The following is a 26,044-nucleotide window of genomic DNA, read 5'->3' on the forward strand; positions in this document are numbered from 1 at the left end:
CAGGGAACTGCCCGGATAATTCCGGCCGGGATCTGCAGTAATTCGTTTTTATATTCGATTTGGTAATGGCCGACATTACTAATGGAAAAGGGTTCGAATAAAGTCAAGTGTATTTATGCTTACAAATCTTCGAATAAGACTTTAATCCTGATCTCCAAGCTTCTGTCAGTTCTTCAATTCCGTATTAGGTCAGTACACACAAGTGGGCGTACACACACACACTTGCGTACACACGCACACTTGCGTACACACACACACACTTGCGTACACACACACACACTTGCGTACACACACACACACTTGCGTACACACACACACACTTGCGTACACACACACACACACTTGCGTACACACACACACACACACACACACTTGCTCATCGCCTATTTTCTGACTACACTACGGGGGAAACACTTGCACTGCAACAAAAAAAAAAAAAACAGATGAGGATTCGCAACAAAATCAATCGATCAGGTGGCCTGTGGAAGCTACGGGGGAAGATTCTCTGCCCTCCCCCCACCTGGCGTGACGCTCTGGTCCTGCCACTTTTCAACGGGATTTCCCATTGAATTCCCCCACCCCCCGCCCCCGGGCCGGGGAAACCCACGACGGGACAGGGAAATCCCGGTGGCGTGCCCCGCCGTAAGATCTCGCCCGACCTCCTTCTCGAATAAACAGCCCCGTCGTTGCACCGGTGGGCAGTTTTGAGAGCTCAGAGACTTTCTCGAGGTGGGCATCGGAAGAGGCAACAGCGAGGGCCGGATCGCCAAGCGGAGCCTTTCGTGTGCTGCTGCTAAAGGCTCAGTGAGCGGCCAGATTGGGGTCGGGGTGGGTGAGTGAGGGAATGGGCTTGGGGTCAAAAATCTGTAAATACCCGGTCCACCCTGTATATTGGACACATCAAAAAATATTCTCAAAGTGAATTTGTCGTAGCTTTGAGAATAGGGAGGATACACCCACTCCATCTTCAGCTTGTGGGTCGGCTGTTCCGTGCTGGCCTGTATCTTGTACATTCCGGTCAAGGCCTGCGGCACATACATGGTGACGGGGCGGCCCCGCAGGAACATCTTCACGTAGCCCTCCTCTGTAAGGCAACAGGACAGAAATGCAAGAGGATGAGACAGCGGCAGTGTCCCGAGAGCGATCCCAACGATTCCGCTCCGGTTTGTCAACCCCCTTAACCCCAGCATTCTCCCCGCCCCCCGCCCCCCCGAAGCACTTTTGCGAATGTGTTTCATGTCAAGCCAGCGATGTAAACGGAAATGATCTCCAATGCTAAGAATATTGTGGCTCTTGTCAAATTTACGAGGGTTGGCTCCACTGAGTTAATTGGCTGCGAGCACTTGGGGAGTGTCGCATTGTGCAAAGGCAACACTGCCCTTATTGTTGTTTTAAACTTTAACATTCCGTGGTGTGCACGCACAGAGCGGAGGATGGACGGCACGGTGGTTAGCACTGTTGCTTCACAGCGCCAGGGTCCCGGGTTCGATTCCCGGCTTGCGTCACTGTCGGTGCGGAGTCTGCACGTTCTCCCCGTGTCTGGGTGGGTTTCCTCCGGGCGCTCCGGTTTCCTCCCACAAGTCCCGAAAGACGTGCTTGTTGGGTGAATTGGACATTCTGAATTCTCCCTCAGTGTACCCGAACAGGCGCCGGAATGTGGCGACTAGGGGATTTTCACAGTAACTTCATTGCAGCGTTAATGTCAGCCTACTTGTGACAATAAAGATTATTATTATTAATTAGATGCTCAGATAATGAGACAATTCTGCTGTCTGCGTGCATTCAGCGGTCCAGTTTGAGTGCAGCTTTGGGCTGTTCCACCCCAGGGACATGGCTGGAAATCCCCTTTCTGTTGCAGCCAGCACTCCTCTGAAAGCCAATAGGGTCCGATCGTAGTCATGACGATCAGTGGAGTGAAAGCATGCAATCAGCACTCAAAAAGAGTTTCTACAGCTAGAGTGGTAAATGTAATAATCAGCCATCGATTCAGCTTCCACAATAAAATGTTCTTCAGCAAGTGTGTGCCCTGGAAAGGTTAGAAGCAATTTAGTTTGGCAATGGCTCAGCCAATTATGGTTCATGCAATCAATTGTCTCCCTTCCAGGTGGAGTCACTCACCACAGGAATCGGCCATCCCTGGATCTGGGCCGCAAAGGGATTTAATAAAAGCTTTTTTGAAATGCCGAAGAATCTTGACAGGCTGGAATACTGGAGGCCGCACGCGCTGGTCGGGGAATTAATGGTGGGAGCTTGTTTCAGTGGCCATTTTAAAATCAATAAAGGAAGAGAATGGCGAGGGGAATTCTTTTTAAATAGAAGATTGCGGGAGGAAAAAGGATTGGCGACAGGGTAGAAACATCTAAAGATTTATCCATTCCATTTACTAATGGACTTCCTATTGATGCATTATCCATTAGTCAGAGGCTTGTTTAGTGCAATGTTCATTGAATCTCTATAGTGCAGAAGGAGGCCATTCTGCCCATCGGGTCTGCACCAACCCTTGGGGAACGGCACCCTACCCAAGCCCACGCCCCGACCCTATCTCCGTAACCCAGTAACCCCACCTAACCTTTTGGACACTAATGGGCAATTTATCACGGCGAATCCACCTAACCTGCACATCTTTGGACTGTGGGAGGAAACCGGAGCACCCGGAGGAAACCCACGCAGACACGGGGCGGACGTGCAGATTCCACACGGACAGTGACCCGGGGCCGCAATTGAACCCAGGTCCCTGGCACGGAGAGGCAGCAGTGCTAACCACCATGACGCCCCACAATGTGTATGAACAGTTCCGAAGTTATAGACTTCCAATCCGTCACGGATTGCAGCGGTAAAAACCCGCAAGAGACCCGCGGGGTTGGAGCAATCAGTCTCCCCGTGGATTTCGGCGAATATGAGCTCACCCGATGAGGGGGCGGGGAGCCCGAGGACATTGGTGATTGAGATGTGTATAAAGTCAGCCAGGTGTGGAACCGACAGTGCACACCCCGTTAGGATCTACATCAATTGACCAATGCTTATCAATTGACCAAGCTTTTGTTGAATCAACTCGGTTCGGACTCGTTGGGTGGCGTACTAAAGCAGTGCCATTGGGCCCATCACATCCATGCCAGCTCTTTGAAAGAACTTTCCGATCCGCTCAGGCCTGCCAATGTTTCCCCAGCCAAGTGCTTACCCTGTTGGAAACTGCAATGAAATCGGTTTTCACTACACAGGAGGAGTAGGTGGAGAAAATATTTTCTGCAGGGGTGGGGGGGACGACGACAGAGTCTAAAAATTAGAGCCAGACCTTTCAGGAGTGAGTGAAATGAAGAAAGATTTCGGGCACGATCTACCGGCCGCGTCCCGCTGGAACTGGGTAGATGTCTCCTCCAGGATTGCCGACGGCCGTTTCGCCTCGCCAGATCCAACCACGCATTGTGGGCGGGGCCTCGTCCCGCACGGCTAAGGGAGTTTAAGAAACCATTTCGCCGTGCTGCCGCCCGATCGATGGGCCACCCGGGGATCACTCGGCCTCGCCGAGGAGACCCCAGCCGGGCACAGTTCGGTACTGGCTCCCACAAGCGAGGACCAGACGGAACGGTACCTGGGAGGGGGAAGGGGGAGAGTGCTCTCCCGGGCGATCCGAAGCCCCCGCCCGGATAGTCAGCCTCCGGGGAGGGTGGCACCTCCTTGGCCTTGGTGGTGCCAACCAGTCTCCCCGAACAGGCGCCGGAATGTGGCGACTAGGGGCTTTTCACAGTAATTTCATTTGAAGCCCACTTGTGACAATAAGCAATTTACATTTTCAACCGGGCACCTTGGCACTATCAGCCTGGCATCCTGACAGTGCTATCTGGGTGCCCGCGTGCTCAGGTGGCACTGCCAGGGTGGTGGCTGGCTGTGCCAAGCTGGCATTTTGCCCGCAGCAGGGATCAGCCCCCCCCCCACCCAGAACGGAAACCAGAGTTAGGTCGCACCCTTCGACGCACAAAGAATGGTGAAAGTTTGGAACTGCATTCCCCAAACAGCAAGGAAATGTCAGATCAATCGTTCATCTAATTTTTGTGTTCCAAAGGTATTAAGAGTTAGGCGTGTGGGGGGGGGGGGGGGGGGGGGGGGGGGGCGGGTAAAGGTGGGTTGAGTTAGATGACACATCGACGGTAATCTAACTGAATGACACCACAGGCTAGAGGGGCTGAATGGCCTCCTCGCCTTCCTACGCTCACATAGCACACTCCAGATCTCAACTTGCTGCTCGTTACGAGTTGAACATTGCTGGATTCAGAAATCTGGGCGAATAGGTGCACGTTACAAATCGCCCCAGCTCAGCAGTGCCCGCCCCTGCCGAAGACTATTCTCAATCCACTGTGCCCCCCCCCCCCCACCCCCGGCATTCACAAGGAGCCAATTAGAAGGTACAGAACCAACACCTACCTGCATTGAAGATGGCATCTTTCTGTTTACTAAAACAGGGAGAGAATAGAAAATGATAATTAGAGGAAGACGCCCAGCTCAAAGAAATACATCTAATTTCAATACAGTAGTCAATCCCTTTGATGTGGCTCGCTCCAGCAGGACATCCTGCAGGATTTACAAAAATATTTTTGTCCAACTTGTGTCTGCAAATATTTAAAATCTCGCATATTCACATGGATGCATAAAGTCAGATTCTGATCGCACTTTTGCCACATCTATCACTACCTCACTTTTTGTCAGGGTGGCATCCGCTGGTTTAGCACAGGGCTAAATCGCTGGCTTTGAAAGCAGACCAAGGCAGGCCAGCAGCGCGGGTTCAATTCCCGTACCAGCCTCCCAGAACAGGCGCCGGAATGTGGCGACTAGGGGCTTTTACTTCATTTGAAGCCTACTTGTGACAATAAGCGATTTTCATGTCATTTCAGCTGTATATTTTCTTGGTTAGCACCGCTGCTTCACAGAACCTGGGTCAAAGGTTCGATTCCCGGCTTGGGTCACTGTCGGAGTGGAGTTTGCACTTTCTCCCCGTGTCTGCCTGGGTTTCCTCCGGGTGCTCCGGTTTACTCCCAACTCGACAACCCCCCCCAACAACCCAGGCCTGAACTTGCAGTGCGTGCTCGTAGAGACGTCAGCTATTGGCTCTCTCGACGCTCGTTACGTCTTCGAGTCAGAAGACCGTGGATTCGAATCCCAGTCCAGAGACTGGAGCACAGGGCCCAGAATGACACTCCCAGTGCAGTACCGAGGGCGAGCTGCGCTGTCCGGAGTGCCACCTCACCAACAAGACCAGGCTCGGCTGGACGTCAAGAGCCTACTGGCCACCATTTTAATGGGGGATGTAATAACCCTCACAAGACCCACGGGGATGACCCAATTGATCTCCCCATGGGGCTTGTGGAATAGGAGCTCCCCCCACGGAGGGGTGGAGGCTCCGCAGCTGGGGCCACGAATCTAGTGCTTAAAAGTCGGCCCTTCTCGGGCTCCCCTGCAGATTTTAAAATCAAGGAGCAGAGGCCTGTTCCCGGTTTCCTGACCAACGTTCACCCCTCAACCAAGCAAGGTGGTGGTGTGGGGGGGGGGGGGTGGGGGGGGGGGGGTAAAATGCCAGTAGCTGTTCAAACGCTAGCCCCACAAGACAAAAAAAAAAGAGGGAAATTCAACTTTTAAATATTTAGTTCCTATCGGGACAGCCAATGAAGATGAGTGATTAAGAGATTGAGAAGTTGATGTATTTTGTTTTTCTTTTAAAATCATCGATGATAGAATTTACAGTGTGGAAGGAGGTCATTCGCCCATCGAGTCTGCACCGGCCTTACAAAGAGCACCCTACTAAAGCCCACGTCTCCACCCTATCCCTGTAACCCCACCTAAACTTTCTGTACACTAAGGGGCAATTCAGCACGGCCAATCCACCTAACCTGCACATCTTTGGACTTGTAGGAGGAAACCGGAGCACCCGGAGGAAACCCACGCAGACACGGGGAGAACGTGCTGACTCCGCACAGACAGTGGGCACAATTCTCCCATCGGGAGTCCAAGTGCCGACGCCGGAGTGAAAACTGGAGTGTTTCACTCCAGCGTCGGAGCCTGCTCCCAGACCCCTATTCTTTCCCCCCCCCCCCCCCCCCCCCCCCCTCACTCCCGGGGGGCTAGGAGCGGCGTCGCGTCATTTACCGTCCTCCCCGAGGCCGCCCGGCAAGAAGATGTCGGATGGATCTTGTGGGGCGGCGGAGGAAAGGAGGTCCTCCTTCAGAGAGAGGCCGTTGCCGCCGGTCGGTGGGCACCGTCCGCGGGCCAGACCCCATTTGAGGCCCCCCCCCCCACCCCCGGTGCAGGAAACCCCCTCCCCCCCACACAGGCCGCCCCCCCCCCCCCAGCATTCCCGCGCTGTTCCCGCCGGCAGCGACCAGGTGTGGACGGCGCCGGCGGGAACCCGCCGTATTGGGCAGGCCGCTCGGCCCATCCGGGCCAGAGAAATCGCCGCTCGCCCATTGCAAACGGCGATTCTCCCAGCGGCCAGCCGTGATTCTCGCCCCGCCGGTTTGGTGGTGGGGGGGGGGGGGGGGGAGGAATCGCGTGCGGGCGTCTAGGCGGCGTGGTGGGACACGCACGGCGCCCCGGCGATTCTCCCACCCGGCGTGGGTGGGGGGTGGGGGGGGGGGGGGGGGGGAAGGATTCCACCCTGTGACCCAAGCCAGGAATCGAACCTGTGACCCTGGAGCTGTGAAGCAACAGTGCTCACCTACTGGGCTACCGTGTTGGAGCATAGAATAGTCACTGGAAATAGTTGCAAGTCTGCATTCCAACTCGGGTCACCCCGCCCTTGGTTGTCGTGCCTTCGACTGTAAAAGCTCCCAAATTCCAGATCCCAAAGACCTGCTGTGCAAAAAAACAAAACAAAGTTCCCCTCACGTCACCTTTTCTTTTACCAATCACCTCAAATATCGACGTCCACAGGTTTCCCCAATAGGAACAGTCTCTCCCTGCCTACTGCGTCCGGGCCCCCTCAAATCCTCTCCACTCCAAGGAGATCGTCCCCAAATTCTCCCAGCCCATCCCCATTCCTGGAACCATCCCCATAAACCTTTTATGCCGGTAATGAGAGCAGATACTGAAATATTTATGATGTAGTTGCTGCCAATTTATCTCCCACAATACAGGCCGCCAATTTACCCACCGACATTTATTTTTAAGGAACAGGGGGCAGATGTTTACTTCCCTGTGGTGCTGGTTTTGAAGTACAGTAGAGCCGAGATAATTCAAACCTCACCCTTGCCTGGAGGCAGCAACTCTCTGTACTCTGGTAATTACAGTTGCGCAGCGCGAGTGGCTGGTAACTTTGTTTTCTAACTAAAGGCCTCAACGTTTACACATTGAAGAGAGCAAGACTGCAGCTTTCAAAGTAGTGCTAAAAACAAAATTATAAACGATTTTTTTGATAACGCAGGGTTGTGGGGGGAGCAAAGGTTGAAGGTTAAATCAACAATTTCAAAATGGAACGCGCTAGTTTTTCTTGTTAGTTAGGAAAGGGCATTCACTGGACCAAGGGAGCGAATCAGGTCAGTCAAAAATCGAACTGACCGACGCGATAGGCCGGGAGGAGCAGGTTGGCCAATTCCTCTTCCAATGTTTCCAAGTTAATCTACACACTTTGGACGAAGTACTGGTTTGAAAAGTTGCTGCAGCCACTTTTACATTGCTCATGTGTGCGTCCGACTCCCAATATAAGGCTGGAGCGCAAAACCCCCGAGGCTGGATTCCCCAGTGCAGTACTGAGGGAGTGCAGCGCGGTTGAAGGTGTTGGGCCTGAGTGAACAGCCTCCTCGTCTCACTGGATCCGGGAAGCGACGAGGCCGTTAAATCTCACGAGAGGCTTCTCGCGCGATGCCAGGGACTCCTCGCGAAATCGAACGAGATCTGGATCCTGGCTGTGCAGGATCCGGTTTTTCATATTTAAGTCAGCAGTTCGCTTCACCTAAATAGGTCTATATTTACGCACCCCCGCCTCGGAGACCTCTCTGTGGCGCTGTTTAGCAGTAACGCCAGTGCTGAGCCCGTCAACGCGGGAAATGGAGGCAAGTGCGGCCTTGCCTGGGCCTTCCTCGCCGAGGTGCGAGGAAAGCAGTCCCGTTTGACCGCAGGGTCACTCGACGCTGCGGGTACCGAGAAACACCCCACTAAACGTGCTCAAAACGGGTCCTCCTCGCGTTAAAATCCCACCCGTCAACTTTCCACAAGGCGTCAAACAGAGATCCCGGGCTGGATTCTGCGCCGGTGGGATGCTCCGTAATGCCAGCAGCCCGGGAGTTTCCCGACGGCGTGGAGCTGTCCCACAATGCGAAACCCCATTGACCGGCCGGCATGACGGAACATCCCGCCGGCAGCGTGAAATAGAAATGTGGCGCGGCGGAGAATGCAGTCTCTGTAAGACACCCCATTGCACCAATTGGGAGAGTTTGCCCCTCTGTCCTGGCCATTATTTACCCCTCAAACAATCACTACAACAATACAGATAATCTGATCGTAAATCACGTTGCCATTTGTGGGAGCTTACTGTGCACAAATTGGCTTCCAATTTCCTTACATTTAGCAGAGCGCCTGCACTTTAAGATGTCTAATGGTCATGAAGACTACTCTATAAAACGCGCGTCTCTTTCTTGACTTTTTGTCTGGTCCCCACAGCGCAAGTCTTGTGTCTCGCAGTGGATGTGGTCATCAACTTCGCTCAGATCGCTGCTCCCCCATCACTCCCCACAGAAGGGCACGGGGAGAAGACCCTCTTCTTCCCAGTGCCGGGCTTTAGGGGTATTAATTCCCGGGATGCCGGAAAGGCCACCTCAGCAAAACCACCACCGTGCACCAAACCCGTTGTACTTTACCACTGCAGAACTGCATTTCAGTGGCAACACCGTATAGCCATTATTGCGCAGGGGCGTCAGACCCAATTCAACCCAAATTCCAAGCGCAGCTTTTCGGTTCCATTATTAATGGCGATACCTTCAGCAACTTTGCCCCCTTAAGCTCCAAAATCTTCCCTCCCGCTATCAAAAAAATTCCACAACATTCTAAATGCAATTAATCATTCCCAAGGTGGACTGGAGAAGCACGAGTGAACAAAACTCCAAAAGGCACACACACGAAGCGATGTTAGGGCAGATGGTGAGAAGCTTGGTCAAGTTTTAAAGGAGCGTCTTAAAAGGTATTTGGGAGACCAGGGCTTGGGGGGTCACGACGCTAGAGGCATGAAGCGATTAGAATCAAGGATGCTCCAGAGGTCAGAGTTAGCGAAACGCAGAGCTCTCATAAGGATTGTGGTTCTGCAGGAGATTACAGAGATGAGCAGGGAGGGGGTGAGAATGTGGAGCAATCTGAAAGAAAGGATGTGAATTTTAAATAAAGGAGAACGTCTCCTTAAGTGGGCGCCACGGTAGGTCAGCGAGCACAGGAATGGTGTGGATGAAGGGAGGTGGACATGGGCAGCAGGGTCAAACTCAAGTCACATCTGTGACCCCCCCCCCCCCCCTTGCTGCTTTTTGTCATTGTCTAAGCAGTTTGGGGCATTGTATACACACAACCCGCTCTACATTTCTCAGAATCATTTAGAACATAGAATCCCGACAGTGCAGAATCCCGACAGCGCAGAAGGAGGCCATTCGGCCTATCGAGTCAGCACCGACCCTCCGAAAGAACACCCCACCTGGGCCCAATCCTCCACCCTATCCCCATAACCCCATCTAACCGTGGGCAGCACAGTAGCACCGTGGTTAGCACTATGGCTTCACAGCATCAGGGTCACGGGTTGGGTCACTGTGCAGAGTCTGCACGTCCTGGGGTTCCTCCGGGTGCTCCAATGTCCTCCCACGAGTCCCGAAAGACGTGCTTTTTGTTCAATTGGACATTCTGAATTCTCCCTCTGCATAGCCGAACAGGCGCCGGATGTGGCGACTAGGGGATTTTCACAGTAACTTCACTGCAGTGTTAATGTAAGCCTACTTGTTAAGATTATTATTAAACCTTTGGACACTAAGCGCAATTTTGCACGGCCAATCCACCTAACCTGCACGTCTTTGGACCGTGGGAGGAAACCAGAGCGCCCAGAGGAAACCCACGCAGACACGGGGGAGAACGTGCAGACTCCGCACGGACAGTGACCCGAGGACGGAATCGAACCCGGGTCCCTGGCGCTGCGAGGCAACAGTGCTAACCACTGTGCCGGCCCTAATTTCAACCTTAAAAACAAATCTGGTCATTATCAATTGAGAAATAGTTTCATATTTTTAGGGAAGTGAGGAGGAGGATTTGGTAATATCTTTTTTAAACTCCTTTCATTGCACAAGGCTGAAGCTGTGTTTGGCACGTAAAGTGCCCGTGCGGAGGTTTTTTTTCTGTTTGTTCATTTTGAAAGGTGGTGTGGCTCACATTTCGCTGAAAGGTTTACAGTGCAGAAGGAGGGCATTCGGCCCATCGTGTCTGCACGGGTTCATCCACGGCCACTCCCCCACCCTCTCTTCGGAACCCTGCACATTCCCTATTCAGAGAACAGGCCCAATCCCTCTGGAACGCTTCGATTGAACCTGCTTCCACCACTCAGGAAGCACATTCCAGACCATAACCAACCACTGCGCGAAAAAGCTTTGCTTATTAGAAAAAAAAAAAAATTGTGCCCTCTCGCTGAACAGAACTGTTCACGTTATATATTATTGATTTGGACGAGGGAACTAAATGTCTCGCCTCCAAATTTGCAGGTGATACAAAGTTGGGTGGGAGGGTGAGCTGTGAGGAGGATACAGAGATTCTTCAGCGGGATTTGGACAGGCTGAGTGAGTGGGCAGATGCACGGCCGATGCAGTATAATGTGGATAAATGTGAGGTTATCCACTTCGGTAGCAAAAATAGGAAGGCAGATTGTTATTTGAATGGGTGTAAATTGAGAGAGGCGGATATTCAGCGAGACCTTGATGTCCTCGTGCTTCAGTCAGTGAAAGTAAGCGCGCAGATACAGCAGGCGGTAAAGAAGGCAAATAGTATGTTGCCCTTCATAGCGAGAGGATTGGAGTAGAGGAATTGGTGCAATTGTATCGGGCATTGGTGAGGCCACACCTGGAGTATTGTGGGCAGTTTTGGTGTCCTTATCTGAGGAAGGATGTTCTTGCTATCGTGGGAGTACAGCAAAGGTTTACCAGGCTGATTCCTGGGATGGCGGGACTGTCATAGGAGGAGAGACTAAAGTTAGGACTATATTGATTAGAGTTTAGAATCGTGAGGGGGGGGGTCTCATAGAAACTTTCTAACAGGATTAGACAGGGTGGATTCAGAAATAATGTTCCTGATGATTGGGGGGGCGGGGGGGAGAACAAGAGTCCAGACTAGGGGGTCATAGTTTGAGGATGAGGGGTAAACCTTTTAGGACTGAGGTGAGGAGAAATTTCTTCACCCAGGGAGCGGTGAGTCTGTGGAATTCACTCCCACAGAAAGTAGTTGAGGCCAAAACATTGTGTAATTTCGAGAAGAAATTAGATCTAGCTCTTGGGGCTAAAGGGATCAAGGGATACGGGGGAAGGCTGGATCAGGGTATTGAACTTAATGATCAGCCATGATCATAATGAATGGAGGAGCAGGCTGGAAGGGCCGAATGGCCTCCTCCTGCTTCTATTTTCTGTGTACGTTTCTATTAAAAAAGAAGGAAACTAACATCTTCAAAACAGTAAAATGTCCCATAATGTTTCACAGGGACGCAATCAGACAGAATTTGACATCAGGCCACATAAGGCGATATTAGAGCAGGTGACCAAAGGCCTGGGCTTTCCAACAATTCCTCCCGGCGGGATCTGCCAGTCCCGGCAAATGCCAGCCCCCATGGCGGATTCATGAGCCACGCAAAACGCCGTGGACATCGGCAGCCAATGGCGAGACGTGGGAGGCGGTTTTGTCACTGGACCATCGTCCAGTGACCCAGAGAAATGTCCTGGGGACCCGGGTTTGAATCCCACAACAGATGACGATGGAATTTGAACCGAGAAAAAAATCTGGAATTAAAAGTCTAACGACGACAGTGAAACCATTGTTGTAAACCCCCCCTCCCCATCTGTTCACTAATGTCTCCCCTTTAGGGAAGGAATATGTATACCTTGTGTTGCCCTATTATGTATTTTCTTTTAATTCCTTCTCTTTTCGTGTATAAACTCGGTTTGTTCTCACTGGAACGAAGGAGGTTGAGGGGCGACCTGATAGAGGTATACAAAATTATGAGGGGCATAGACAGAGTGGATAGTCAGAGGCTTTTCCCCAGGGTAGAGGGGTCAATTACTAGGGGGCATAGGTTTAAGGTGAGAGGGGCAAGGTTTAGAGTAGATGTACGAGGCAAGTTTTTTACGCAGAGGGTAGTGGGTGCCTGGAACTCACTACCGGAGGAGGTAGTGGAAGCAGGGACGATAGGGAGATTTAAGGGGCATCTTGACAAATATATGAATAGGATGGGAATAGAGGGATACGGACCCAGGAAGTGTAGAAGATTGTAGTTTCGTCGGGCCGTATGGTCGGCACGGGCTTGGAGGGCCGAAGGGCCTGTTCCTGTGCTGTACATTTCTTTGTTCTTTGTGTACTTAATGATCTGTTGAGCTGCTCGGGGAAAAATACTTTTCACTGTACCTCGGTACACGTGACAATAAACAAATCCAATCCAATCCGGAAATCTGCCGTCCTTACCCGATCTGGCCTACTCGTGACTCTAGACCCCACGGCAATGTGGTTGGCTCTTAAAATGTCATCTCAAAATGCCGCCTAATAAGCCAGTCCTGCCCTTGGTGAAAAAATGAGTTGAGTCTTAAAAAGGAGAAGTTAGTGGCTTTGAAAGGTTAGGCAAGCCAAAGGCAGAATTAGAGGAGCCAGTTTGCAGAGCTCGAGGAGATTGCAGAGGGGGAGGACGTGAAAAGAAGGATGAGAATTTTTTTTAAATGGAGGCATAGAGTCCAACTGGGAATGAGGGCGGACAATGATCTGGGAACTTGGCGTGAGTTAGCATACAGGCAGGCGACAAAGCTTGCATCACACAAACAAATGGTAAGTTTTTTAAATTTGTTCATAGAATGGAGCAAGGCGAAGATTTATTGCCCCTTGAGAAGGTGGTGGTGAGCTGCCTTCTTGAACCTGCTGCAGTCCCCGTGGTGTAGGTACAACCACTGTGCTGTTAGGGAGGGAGTTCCTGGTTTTTGACCCGACGACAGTGAAGGAACGGCCGATGTATTTCCGAGTCAGGATGGTGCGGGGCTCAGAGGGGAAGTTGCAGGCGGTGGGGTTCCCAGGTATCCGTTGCCCTTGTCCTCGGAGGTGGTAGAGGTGGTGGATTTGGACAGTGCTGTCAAAGGAGCCTTGGTGAGTTTCTGCAGTGCAGATGGTACACACGGCTGCCACTGTGCATCGGTGGTGGAGGTGGTAAATGTTTGTGGAAGGGGGAGCAATCAAGCAGGGCTGCTTTGCCCTGGATGGTGTCGAGCGTCTCGAGTGTTGTTGGAGCTGCGCTCACCCAGGCAAGTGGAGAGTATTCCATCACACCCCAGACTTGTGCCTTGTAGATAGTGGACAGGTTTTGGGGAGTCATGGGGTGAGTAACTCATCAGAAAATTCCCAACGTTTCACCTGCTCTTGGAGCAAAGGTACTCCTGAAGCAGATGAAGGAACTAAAAACTACAATCAGGCCTATAGTAGACGGGCTTGAGAAAGGACCCAGCACACCCCCCATACAGATCATCAATAACATTTGCCTCAACATTTAGCCCATATAACATAACAGATATTGGTCTGAATTCTCCAGTTGTCAGGATTCAATATTCCCGCTGGGAATGCTCCCCCGCCAGCGGATTTCGCAGTGGCGTGGGGTGGTTTCAACAGGAGATCCCATTGACAAGCGGCAGGAGGATAGAATCCCCTGCCCGAACGGCGCCAACAAGAAACAGGAAGCTAGGGTGACCAGAGAAACACGCCCATCATCTGTTGCATTCAGGTTTCTAGGAGAACTTCGATTTTTCTGCATTAAAATAGTTTGATCACTAAAGCTGGCGCGAGAGGCTAGACTCGGAGAGTCTGGAAGCAAGTCATTTTACATTCTGCACACAAAACAGGCCCGTTAACATCGCACAGACAAAAAAAAAAGATATTAAAAGATTAATTTTGGAAACCAAGCCACATTAAAACATTACAGATTTCTCAACCTTCCATCTGGAGAGAGTCGTCTGTCAAAATACTGAGACAAGCGGGAGTGGGGTTAAAGAATAACAGATTAACTCAAAATGTCACAGCTTTTGATCTCGATACAGACCGAGTTGTATCAAGGAAGAAAAAAATGCCAGGAATACACTTGGCAAGGGAAATGCAAACCAGCCTTTGACCTGTCAGGTAAAGACAGGCCTCTCTTGCATACTTGTAACTGTTTTACACTGGTTTCTACAAACTGAACCTGGAGACAACGTAATAAAATTGGAGCATAAAAATACACCACCCAAGTTAACCACAGTTGTACACACACAGACGGTTAGCAGCCACATCCTGCAGTCTTCAAAAACTTTTATTTCACCAAAGTTGAAAAGCAAACAAGCTTGGCGACACAAGGAACCTACTTCATGGCTGCTTTCCTCATCTCGATGGCAGTCGGAGAGACGGTCAAGGTTTTCAGTAACTACAAGTCTGGCGGTTCTCAGGGCGAAGGCTGTTTCTCTGGACAACAGTCAGGCTGTTGTATCCAGGGAGCCAGATCAATCAACTTGCACAGACAGCACAGCCTCCTGGGCCAATGAGATGCCACTTCCTATTGGGTGACTGCCAATTGCATTAAATGGATTTCCCAACATCACCTGATAGAGCCGGAGCCACAAGTATTTAATGAGTGCCTGGAGGTAATGTTGTATGCATGCCCCAAACTGGAAATGTTGCTTCTAAACTTTCAAAGCATCTTCCTGAGGTGATCTTCAGAGTTTTGTTTGCAAGTTGTCCTCCCTGTTAACCCTTAGACTGCCAGCGACTCCGGAGAAAATTTGATCACCCTGAGCTGGCCGGAGTGGTATTTTTAAAAGATAGGTTTGCAGACCATGAAGGTGACAAACAAACAAGAGCTTTATTGGAAAGGTGTTTACTCCACAGGCTACTGCCCGTTTGCCCGCGAAAATGGCCGACGATGTCATCAATACTTGTTTTTTGGGGTTTTTTTTATAAATGAAATGAAATGAAAATCGCTTATTGTAGGCTTCAAATGAAGTTACTGTGAGAAGCCCCTAGTCACCACATTCCGGCACCTGTTCGGGGAGGCTGTTACAGGAATTGAACCGTGCTGCTGGCCTGCCGTGGTCTGCTTTCAAAGCCAGCGATTTAGCCCTGTGCTAAACAGCCCCTGGTTTAGAGTTCCCAATTATTTTTTTCCAATTAAGGGGCAATTTAGCGTGGCCAATCCACCTGCCCTGCGCATCTTTTTGGGTTGTGGGGGTGAGACCCACGCAGACACGGGGAGAATGTGCAAACTCCACACGGACAGTGACCCAGGGCCGGGATCGAACCCGGGTCCTCGGCGACGTCATCAATACGTCACGTGATTGGACTCTTAAAGCAACCAACTAGGAACAAACATGAATACACAACACTTCCTCCTCCCACCCCCCCTTTACATTATAGGTTCCTGCAATGAAACACCATATAACATTAATCAAAGTTTACAGTCTGAACAATTAATAAACATGATAGACAATAAGTTAGACCTTTCAGAGCAGGTCAACTTCTGTGTCAGGCGTCTGTGGTTTCGTGTTGACTGCAACCTGTGGTGTTTTTGGTTTCATTTGGACTTCGTCCTAGCCGTCGGTGTGTCACGATTGTCAAATCTGGTTGCGAATCTGGATCCACGTTTACCTGGAGATAAGCTTGACTCAGGTCGCTTTACTGAACTGCCGGCCCCCAGCAAACCCAGCAAATAAATCATCAATTAAAGGCCGATGGTGTTGCTCTGCACACACAGTACCGGATAGATAGGGGGCGATTCTCCGAGAATCGCCGCAACCGCGCCACGACGCCCCGACGCCGGCGCGTGATTCTCCGAGGTGCGGAGAATCGCCGCCACTTGCGCCGGCGCGTTTGACGCGCCGCCAGCTGCGGGCCGCTGGAATCGGCGGGGCGATTCTCCGGCCCGGATGGGCCGAGCGGCCGCGCGGAAACGGCAGAGTCCCGCCGGCGCCGTTCACCCCGGTCGTGCCGGCGGGAACTCTGCGCGAAGGGTCGGGGCCGGCGCGCTGAAGAAGTCCCCCGCCCATGCGCGGGTTGGCGTGGCGCCCATTTGGCGCCGGGAAGGGAGGCTGGAGCGGCGTGAACCGCTCCAGCGCCGTGCTGGCCTCCTGACGGCGTTCCCAACGGCGCGAACACTTCGTCTCCATTTTGGAGAATCGTCCCCGAAGTGTTCACGCCATCAATTCGCACCTCGGAGAATCGCGCACCGGTGTCGGGGCGTCATGGCCCGGTTGCAGCGAATCTCCGGCCCGGCGCGGGGCTCAGACAATCGCCCCCATAGTGTCTTTAAAATCGCCGCATATGCGTACCGAACCATCCTTCTTCATCACGGGTACTATCGGCGTGGCCCAATCACTTACGTTAACGGGTTTGAGGACCCCCATCTTGACCAGCCTCTGTAATTCCACGTCGACCTTAGGCCATAAGAACATAAGAACTAGGAGCAGGAGTCGGCCATCTGGCCCCTCGAGCCTGCTCCACCATTCAATGAGATCATGGCTGATCTTTTGTGGACTCAGCTCCACTTTCCGGCCCGAACACCATAACCCTTAATCCCTTTATTCTTCAAAAAACTATCTATCTTTATCTTAAAAACATTAAATGAAGGAGCCTCTACTGCTTCACTGGGCAAGGAATTCCATAGATTCACAACCCTTTGGGTGAAGAAGTTCCTCCTAAACTCAGTCCTAAATCTACTTCCCCTTATTTTGAGGCTATGCCCCCCAGTTCTGCTTTCACCCGCCAGTGGAAACAACCTGCCCGCATCTATCCTATCTATTCCCTTCATAATTTTATATGTTTCTATAAGTTCCCCCTCATCCTTCTAAATTCCAACGAGTACAGTCCCAGTCTACTCAACCTCTCCTCGTAATCCAACCCCTTCAGCTCTGGGATTAACCTAGTGAATCTCCTCTGCACACCCTCCAGTGCCAGTACGTCCTTTCTCAAGTAAGGAGACCAAAACTGAACACAATACTCCAGGTGTGGCCTCACTAACACCTTATACAATTGCAGCATAACCTTAATGCCTTTATTCTTCAAAAAACTATCTATCTTTTTATTTTATAAATTTAGAATACCCAATTAATTTTTTTCCAATGAAGGGGCAATTTAGCGCGGCCAATCCACCTACCCTGCGCATCTTTGGGTTGTGGGGGCGAGACCCACGCAGACACGGGGAGAATGTGCAAACTCCACACGGACAGTGACCCGGAGCTGGAATCGAACCTGGGACCTTGGCGCCGTGAGGCAGCAGCGCTAACCCACTGCGCCACCGTGCTGCCCAACTATCTATCTTTATCTTAAAAACATTTAATGAGGGAGCCTCAACTGCTTAACTGGGCAGGGAATTCCATAGATTCACAACCCTTTGGGTGAAGAAGTTCCTCCTAAACTCAGTCCTAAATCCCGTACAGAATCCCGTACAGCACTGACCTAACCTTTAAGCATCTTGCTTGGTTTCTGTCCTGAATCTTTAGTTTGACTGAGACCTCTTTCATGCTTCCCAGCTCTCCATTAAAGACAATCTTTAAAACCTTCAGTGGAACTGCTTCGGACTCTGGACACCTCGGCCCAGTGTAGCTGGATTCTCTCCAGCTAGGTTGTCCCCATTTGGGCTGGATGGTTACCTTTACCGATGTGCAGGGACAAGTCTGCGGTCTATCTGCATGTTTACGTCGATACAGCCCCTCAACAGAACTACTTCTCTGGTATCAGTTTTAAGTGCTACCTGTGATGGTTTTAAGGCGCTATGTCATAGTTTGTGGCACCAATGGAACTGCTGCTCCAGCGCCCACCTCCAATTTCACCAGTTGTCCGTCCAGTGACCCAGTAACGGCTCAGTGCGCTCGCAACGGCCAGAACGGTCAACGGCAGTCCGCCATCCGACTGTGACTCTGGCCCTTTTCCCGCCATTTTTGTATCGGGTGGATCTTTTCCCCCTCTGTTCGGTTTTCCATTTGATACACTTGGTTCTTGCTTTTTTTTTAGTCCTTGTTTGGAACTTGTTGGGGGTGAATTCTCCGCCGGCGGGATTCTCCGTTCCGCAGGCAGGCGGCATGGGATTGCCGACAATGGGATGACCCCGCCGCTAGCGACAGCGCGCCGCCAAGAAACACCCGGCTGGGGAGACGGAGAATTCACCCCGTTGTTTCTGTCCCCCAGCACGTTCAATCTGCCCCTTTTGACCACAATTCCTGCATTTTGTACCCTTGCCCAGTTTTTGCACACCGGTGGTAATTTCAAACTGTGTCTGTGTTCGGGTCGCAGCCGACATTTTATGGATTCTCGTGCTCGAACTTAACTGTCGGGAGAACGTGCCAACTCCACACAGACAGTGGCCCGAGGCTGGAATTGAACCCGGGTCCCTCGCGCTGTGAGGCAGCGGTGCTAACCATTGTGCCAGCGTGCCACCCATCTATACCCACTCACAGCTGGTCAATCACATGTCCCGTCTCCCATACATGTTGAAGGTGAGACTCTGGAACTTGATAGCCACCTCACTCACAAGGCTACCATTGACCTGGACATTCAGGCACCGGATTGGCTGCTCGCCGCTCAGGCTCCATTGAGTCAGAAGGTTGTGGGTTCAAGTCCCGCGCCAGAGACTGCACTGTTGCTTCACAGCGCCCGGGACCCGGGTTCGATTCCCGGCTCGGGTCACTGTCTGTGCGGAGTCTGCACGTTCTCCCCCGTGTCTGCGTGGGTTTCCTCCGGGCGCTCCGGTTTCCTCCCACAAGTCCTGGAAGACGTGCTTGTTGGGTGAATTGGACATTCTGAATTCTCCGTGTGTACCCGAACAGGCGCCGGAATGTGGCGACGAGGGGATTTTCACAGTAACTTCGTTGCAGTGTTAATGTAAGCCTACTTGTGACAATAATAAATCGCTGGCTTTTAAAGCAGACCAAGGCAGGCCAGCAGCACGGTTCAATTCCCGCACCAGCCCCACCGAACAGGCATCGGTGTGTGGGCACGAGGGGCTTCTCACAGTAATTCATTGTAGTGTTAATGTAAGCCAACTTGTGACAATAAAGATTATTATTATTATTGAGTACAAAATCAAAGCTGAGATTCATTATGGAGGGACTGCTGAGAACTTCAGGTGGGCATCGTACAGGCGGCGGCCACCACCTTCACGGTGGCATATGCCATTCAATAGAGCTGTCGGCCTCTAATTGGCCGGCAGGTCTCAGCAGGTAGGCCTCCCAGGCCAGTATCCTTGATCCCGGGGGAAGGCACACCACTGGTCCGACAAGTACCTGAGTGGAACAAGGTGCCCGGAACTTTCCTTTGGCAGGACCAGAAGGGTTGGAAGATCCCGCCCATTGTCTCTCTCTCTCTCTTTCTCCACAGTATTTCCAGCATTTTCTGTCTTTATTTCAAATTTCCAGCGTCTGCAATATTTTGCTTTGGTCTATTTCCAATTTTATTGCATGTAGGCAACTGCATTCCCTCATCAAATTGTCAAAGGAGGGAGGGTTAATGAAACACACTTAACATCCCAGGTTCCCAGGTTCAATTCCCGGCTTGGGTCACTGTCTGTGCGGAGTCTGCACGTTCTCCCTGTGTCTGCGTGGGTTTCCTCCGGGTGCTCCGGTTTCTTCCCACAGTCCTAAGATGTGCAGGTTGGGTGGATTGGCCATGATAAATTGTCCAATAAGGTTAGGTGGGGTTACTGGGTTACGGGGATAGGGTGGAGGTGCGGGTTTAAGTGGGGTGCTCTTTCCAAGGGCCGGTGCAGACCCGATGGGCCGAATGGCCTCCTTCTGCACTGTACATTCTATGATCGCTACGATCTGGGTTGCAATGCAGAGGTACATTGTCTAGCTGGGAGAAAATAAATCTTCCTTTTTTTGCCTCGATTCTATCCCTGTTGAGTTGAGCGGTACCGATCCTGGCGGGAGAGAGCAACGTTTTCACTTTGACTGCTCAAAACTGTTCATGTGGTCAGCTGCAATGGAAATGCAGGAACCGGTGCCGCACCAAATAAGGCACAAAGCTTCCCTTCGTTAATAATTTATTCAAATGCATTCACCAGCCTCGTGGGAGAGCTTCATGGGTTGGATACTGAGTGCGCTTTTGAAAATAAAAGCAGCCTTGACAGAAAGAAATCATCTTGGGATCGACGCTGAAACAATAGCCCAGCTTCTAAAGTTACACATCAACTGGTCACAAAGGATCTACTCAGACCCACTTCTGCAATTCTGGGGTCATTCTCCCAAGCCAAGGTCAATCCCAAGCCAGTCGGTGGTCTATGAACTAGACACTCGCTCAGAATCCAGCGGGGCGGCAATTGGCACTGCTGCCTCAGGATGCCAGGGGCCCGGGTTCAATTCTGGCCTTGGGCGACTGCACCTTCTCCCCGTGTCTGCGTGGGTTTCCTCCGGGTGCTCCAGTTTCCTCCCACAGTCCAAAGATGTGCAGGTTAAGTTAGGTGGATTGGCCATTTTTATTTGCCCCTTAGTGTCCAACGGTTAGGTAGGGTTACGTGGATAGGGCCTACGTAGGGCGTTCTTTCGGAGGGTCGGTGCAGACCTGATGGGCCAAATGGCCTCCTTCTGAACTGTAGGGATTCAATGATTACCAATATCTGTACCTTACTGACAAATAAGCCCTCCCCTTCCTAACCCTCCCTCCCTTGCCCCTCCACCCCGACCCCCCCCCTCTCTCTCTCTCTCGCCCCTACCTCTGTCTTCTTCTTCCTTCCCATCCCCTTCCCTCTCACACCCTCCCTCCCCTGCACCCCTTTCCCCTCCCAATCCCTCTCCAATGCACTCCCACTCCCCTCCCCTGCACCCCCTGCCTCTCCCAATCCCCCAGGACCCCCCCACCCCCCCACCCCCCCCACCCCACTCACCCCCCCCCCACCCCCCCCACACCCCCCCCACCCCCCCACCCCCCCCCCACCCCCCCCCCACCCCAGCGCTGACAGAATCATAGAATTGACAGTGGCCATTCGGCCCATCGAGTCTGCACCGGCCCTTGGAAAGAGCACCCCACCCAAGCCCACACCTCCACCCTGTCCCCGTAACCCAGAAGCTCTGTGCCTGCGTCCAAGCTCACAAAGATACAGTGTGAGCGAGACACGGGAGGCCGATCCAATACACCAGAGAACCTGGCACTGGGGACCAGGACCGGGACAGATTACACGGTTGTATCAACCGTCAGTGTTTGGTCGAGCGGCAACTTGGGTTCAGAAAGCGGCAGCAACATCTCCCCACTGCGTCATACCCGCGGGAAGATTTACGCTGCATACTCTCGTCAATTCGAAGAGAGGACGGGTTACATTTAAACAGGGCGGTCGGTTTACACAAAAATGCCAACTCGCTTGCTTTGTACATCTTCAACCATCTCAGCGCCGTATCGTTTTTTCCGAATCTGCAACTCGCCGTATCCTGCGAACATCTGCAAGCGGAATGGAATTTGCAGTGAGGAACGTGACTGGAATCGATCCGGTGCATTGGCGGCGCTGAATTCTGCACTGGTTAGCACTATTGCTTCTCAGCGCCAGGGTGCCGAGTTCGATTCCCGGCTTGGGTCGCTGTCTGTGCGGAGTCTGCACGTTCTCCCCGTGTCTGCGTGGGTTTCCTCCGGGCGCTCCGGTTTCCTCCCACAAGTCCCGAAAGAACTGCTGGGTGAATTGGACATTCTGAATTCTCCCTCCGTGTACCCGAACAGGCGCCGGAGTGTGGCGACGAGGGGATTTTCACGGCAACTTCATTGCAGTGTTAATGTAAGCTTAGTCGTGACACTAATAAAGATTATTCTAAAGATTATTATAAAGATTATTATAAGTTTGCTTCACTTGGTTGCGCTGCAGAGAGTCTTTTCATCTCTGCTGAGGCTGTAGACTCAGAGCGTCCCAGGGGAAGTCAACTGACACACTCAACGTATTAGGGAAGCAATAATGGAGATTAATAATTGCAAAGCGGTTATCTAAGTGAGCACTCAGGATGAGAACATAGCCTTGAAATCACTTGTAAAAGCTGCAGTACAAGGACATAAAAACTGCTGCCCTGGCTATTTTCTCCCAAGCTTCAGAAATACCAGCTCGACAGCCCCCCATCACAAGGCCAAGTGCTTCTTCAACACGTTGGGTCTCCCGGCTTCCTGGGGCTGGCTAAACAGAAATAAAAATAATAATCTTTATTATTAAACACCAGCTGATTGGGTAATGAGTCTCTTTCTGCTTTCCGATTGACGTAGGAAGGCCGGGGCGTCACCAGGACGGACGAGTTGGTCGTCTAACGGCTGGAGCGTTGGAGCGTGGGGATGGGGGGGGGGGGCAAGTCGAATGATGGGTCCTCCAGGAATCACAGTTGGAAAAGCCAGTCGATTCAGGGCCAACAGAAGGCTGGCTCCGTCTGCCTTACGTGTCAGTCTTTGCTCGGTCGGGTGCACCCTCACCTCTTGAGAAGAGGTGCCGGGTGTCACGAGAATGCCACTTTAAGAAATGTTCATCTGCTCACCTTACTGGAGTGATGTCAGAGTGTGGGTGGAGCTGAGCGCTGGCTCTGCTTTTTAGTTTCACTTTGAGAAAAGCTTGGGTGTGTCTGTGTTTTTTTGGTTTTGTTTCAGTGTTGGAGCTGAAGCCAGCCAGAGAAGGTGTAATATTGTTCTTTCTGCCATGTAAAGACTATCTCTTGATCATTTGGTGAATTCAGAGTGATAACTATTCTCAGTGGTGAATTTAAACCTGATGTGCTTCTGTTAATAGGTTTTTTTAAAGTCTTATGGATGTTAAAAGGAAAGTAAGGATTACTTAATGTTATATTCTTTGGGTGTTGTATTTGAATTAATGGTTGCTAAGATGTTCACTATATATTTTTTTTAAAGTTAACTTAAGTTCATAGAATAAACATTGTTTTGCTTAAAAACATACTTTTTGATATCTGCTGTACAACATTGTAGAGTGGGCCGTGTGCTCCCCCTATCACAATCTAGTAAAAGTTGTGGGTCAGGTGAACTCCTTGATATGCTTTGGGGTTCTCTAAACCCTGGCCCATGACACCGGGTTTCAGTCCCACGCCGGGAGCTGAACCCAAAAGTAAGGCTCGCCTCAACTGCGGTGCCGAGGAAGTGCCGCACTGTTTGGACGAGGCATTAAAAACCAAGGCCCCTGTCGGTGACTCGGGTGGCCGTAAGACGTCCCACGGCACTATTTCAAAAAAGAGGAAGCGAATTCTCCCCGGCGACCCGGCCAATATTTACCCCTCAACTGACATCACAAAAGAACGGGTTATCTGGTCGTTATCACGTTGCTGTTTGTGGGATCTTGCTGTGCGTAAATCAACTGCTGCATTTCCGACGTTACGAAAGCGGCTACACTTCAGGGTCTGGATTCTCCGGCCACCCAGCCGCGTGCTTCTCGGCAGCGGGAGGCAGCACGCCATTCACTGGTGGCGGGATTGTCTGTTCCCGTCGCTGCCAATGGGAATTCCAATTGAACCCCCCCGTCCCCGTCACTGGGAAACCAGTGGACGCGGTGTCATGATATTCAGGTAAACATCATGGTACAAACATACATACACACTGATGGACAGAGCAACGGACCAATCAACACACACAACACCACAGCCAATCACAGGCAAGAGCATACACACTACAAAACAGGGAACACAACACTTCCGGCTCATTCCAGCAGGAGACAGCTCAGGGCACAGAGCTCACAGCAAGCCATTCAGACATCCACCATGTGTTGAGTGCCACTCCAAGATAGTATTAGGAATATGTCCACAGATTCTAGAGTTCTGATCGAACCTCAGTAACCAGTTTACCACTGTAAATAAATGTTAGTAATAAAACTGAGTTTTACCATTCGCAACCGTGTTGGTCCGTCTGTGTAGCAGAGTACCCAACACATCATAGTACCAGGATTGGAACCCGGTAACTGTGGGACCTATCTACGAATCCTCTGGAATCTGCCATCCTGCGCCATGGACACCGTCAGCACGCCGCAGCCGCTACAAGTCGCTGGAAACCTCGGCGTCAATTGGAAGCTGTTTAAACAGCGCTTCCAGCTCTTCCAGGAAGCCAACGAAAAGGAGAGCGCTTCGGACACCAGAAAGATCGCCATCCTCCTCTCCACGGCAGGTCAACACGCCATCCATGTCTACAACTCCCTGGTGTTCGCGGAAGGTGAGGATAAGACCAGGTACAATACGGTCCTTCTCAAACTCGCCCAACACTTCAACATCGAGGTCAATGAGAGCTTCGAAGGTATCTCTCCCAGCAGCGCCTGCAGGGTAAGGATGAGCCCTTTCAATCCTTCCTTACGCATCTCCGTATCCTCGCGCAGTCCTGCGGGTACGACACCACCTCCAATTCAATGATTCGGGACCAGATTGTTTTTGGGGTCACCTCGGGCACCCTACGCCAGCAGCTCCTGAAAGTTAAAGGCCTCACCCTTGTGGTGTTGGGTGTTCTAACACACAGAAGAGCCAACACAGTTGCATATGGTACAACACTTGTTTATTTAAACTCACTATTTACAACTTGGTCTTTGCACTCTGCACGTGGGGGGCTCCCTGCTTGTGGTGTTTCAACAGCTCTTTCATGCTTCCTTCTCCCCAGACCTACTGACCTCCAGGTGTCGTGCTCGTGCTTTTTATGTGGTTGGTGTTCTTGTCTGTGATTGGTTGTGGTGTTGTGTACTCTGATTTGCCTGTTAGTGTGTCCATCATGATGTGTGTGTTTGAATATCATGACATCCCCCCTTTTTACAAAGATATGTGCCTACGTGGTAATAAATATGATCGTGACGTGAGTGCATCTAAGAGTGTGTGTGTGTCGTGTGCAGCATGTGTCTATGACGGAACTATGTACATGGGGCGATGTCGAGTGCGTCACATGAATCCAGTTGTACCATAACATAACAGAAATGCGAACGAGAGAAGAAGAAAAAAAATTTTGAACAGTTGTCCAGTCAGACGACATCTGGAACGATAAACAACAACAGGTTATCATGTAAAATTGTCCAACTTATTAAACATATGAACTGTATTATAAGTCCATTCTAATGGGTTTGCGACGAATTCGGGTTGACCGCCTTAAGGGTGGATCAAGAACCACCGGCTGCTGTGCAGGCATGGCCATGGGTGGCGATGGAAAGGGCGTGATGTGCGGCAGCTCCACAAAGTCATCCTCGGAAGCCTGTTGAGGATCTGGCGTGTTGTGTGGCTGTGAACGTGGAAGTCGGCGAAGGGCGCGCCGATTGCGGCGACGCACGGAACCATCCGGCATGCGAACCAGGAACGAGCGGGGAGCCACTTGTCGGAGGACTTCGGCCGGTGCTGACCAGCCACCATACGGTTGATGGACGCGTACTTTGTCTCCGGAGGACAGGGGGGGCAGGTCCGTAGCTCGTGTGTCGTACCGACCTTTCTGGCGATCACGCTGCAGTTGCATGTCCCGAAGAACCGCCTCATGGTCTGTTGTCGGTGCCAGGACGGAAGGTACCGTCGTCCTGAGGGAGCGACCCATTAGTAGCTGCGCTGGCGAGAGGCCCGTGGATAACGGGGCCGATCGATAGGCCAGCAAGGCAAGGTTAAAGTCCGATCCGGCATCAGCCGCCTTGCACAGGAGCCGCTTTGCGATGTGGACACCCTTTTCAGCCTTCCCGTTCGATTGTGGATGCAGAGGGCTGGATGTCACATGAGTGAAACCATATGCTGCGGCAAAGGACGACCATTCACGGCTGGCAAAACAAGGTCCATTGTCTGACATGACAGTCCTTGGAATGCCATGGCGAGCAAACGTTTCCTTGCAGGCCCCAATGACTGCGGACGACGTCAGATCATGGAGAGGCATGACTTCCGGGTAGTTT

General features: G+C 51.6%; 1 protein-coding gene across 1 annotated transcript in view; it reads right to left on the reverse strand.

The window, feature by feature from the left end:
- The window catches only part of LOC140402360 (echinoderm microtubule-associated protein-like 1), a 119,135-nt gene that overhangs the window by 26,604 nt on the left and 66,487 nt on the right, over positions 1 to 26,044 (reverse strand). The window contains exons 4-5 of the mRNA XM_072490086.1: positions 4,420 to 4,448; positions 955 to 1,084 (exon numbers count right to left, since the gene is read on the reverse strand). Coding sequence (XP_072346187.1) covers positions 955 to 1,084; positions 4,420 to 4,448 — 159 coding nt within the window. The remainder of the gene's footprint in view (positions 1 to 954; positions 1,085 to 4,419; positions 4,449 to 26,044) is intronic.

This window comes from Scyliorhinus torazame, chromosome 25 (assembly GCF_047496885.1).
Source record: "Scyliorhinus torazame isolate Kashiwa2021f chromosome 25, sScyTor2.1, whole genome shotgun sequence".
NCBI classification, from domain to species: Eukaryota; Metazoa; Chordata; class Chondrichthyes; order Carcharhiniformes; family Scyliorhinidae; genus Scyliorhinus; species Scyliorhinus torazame.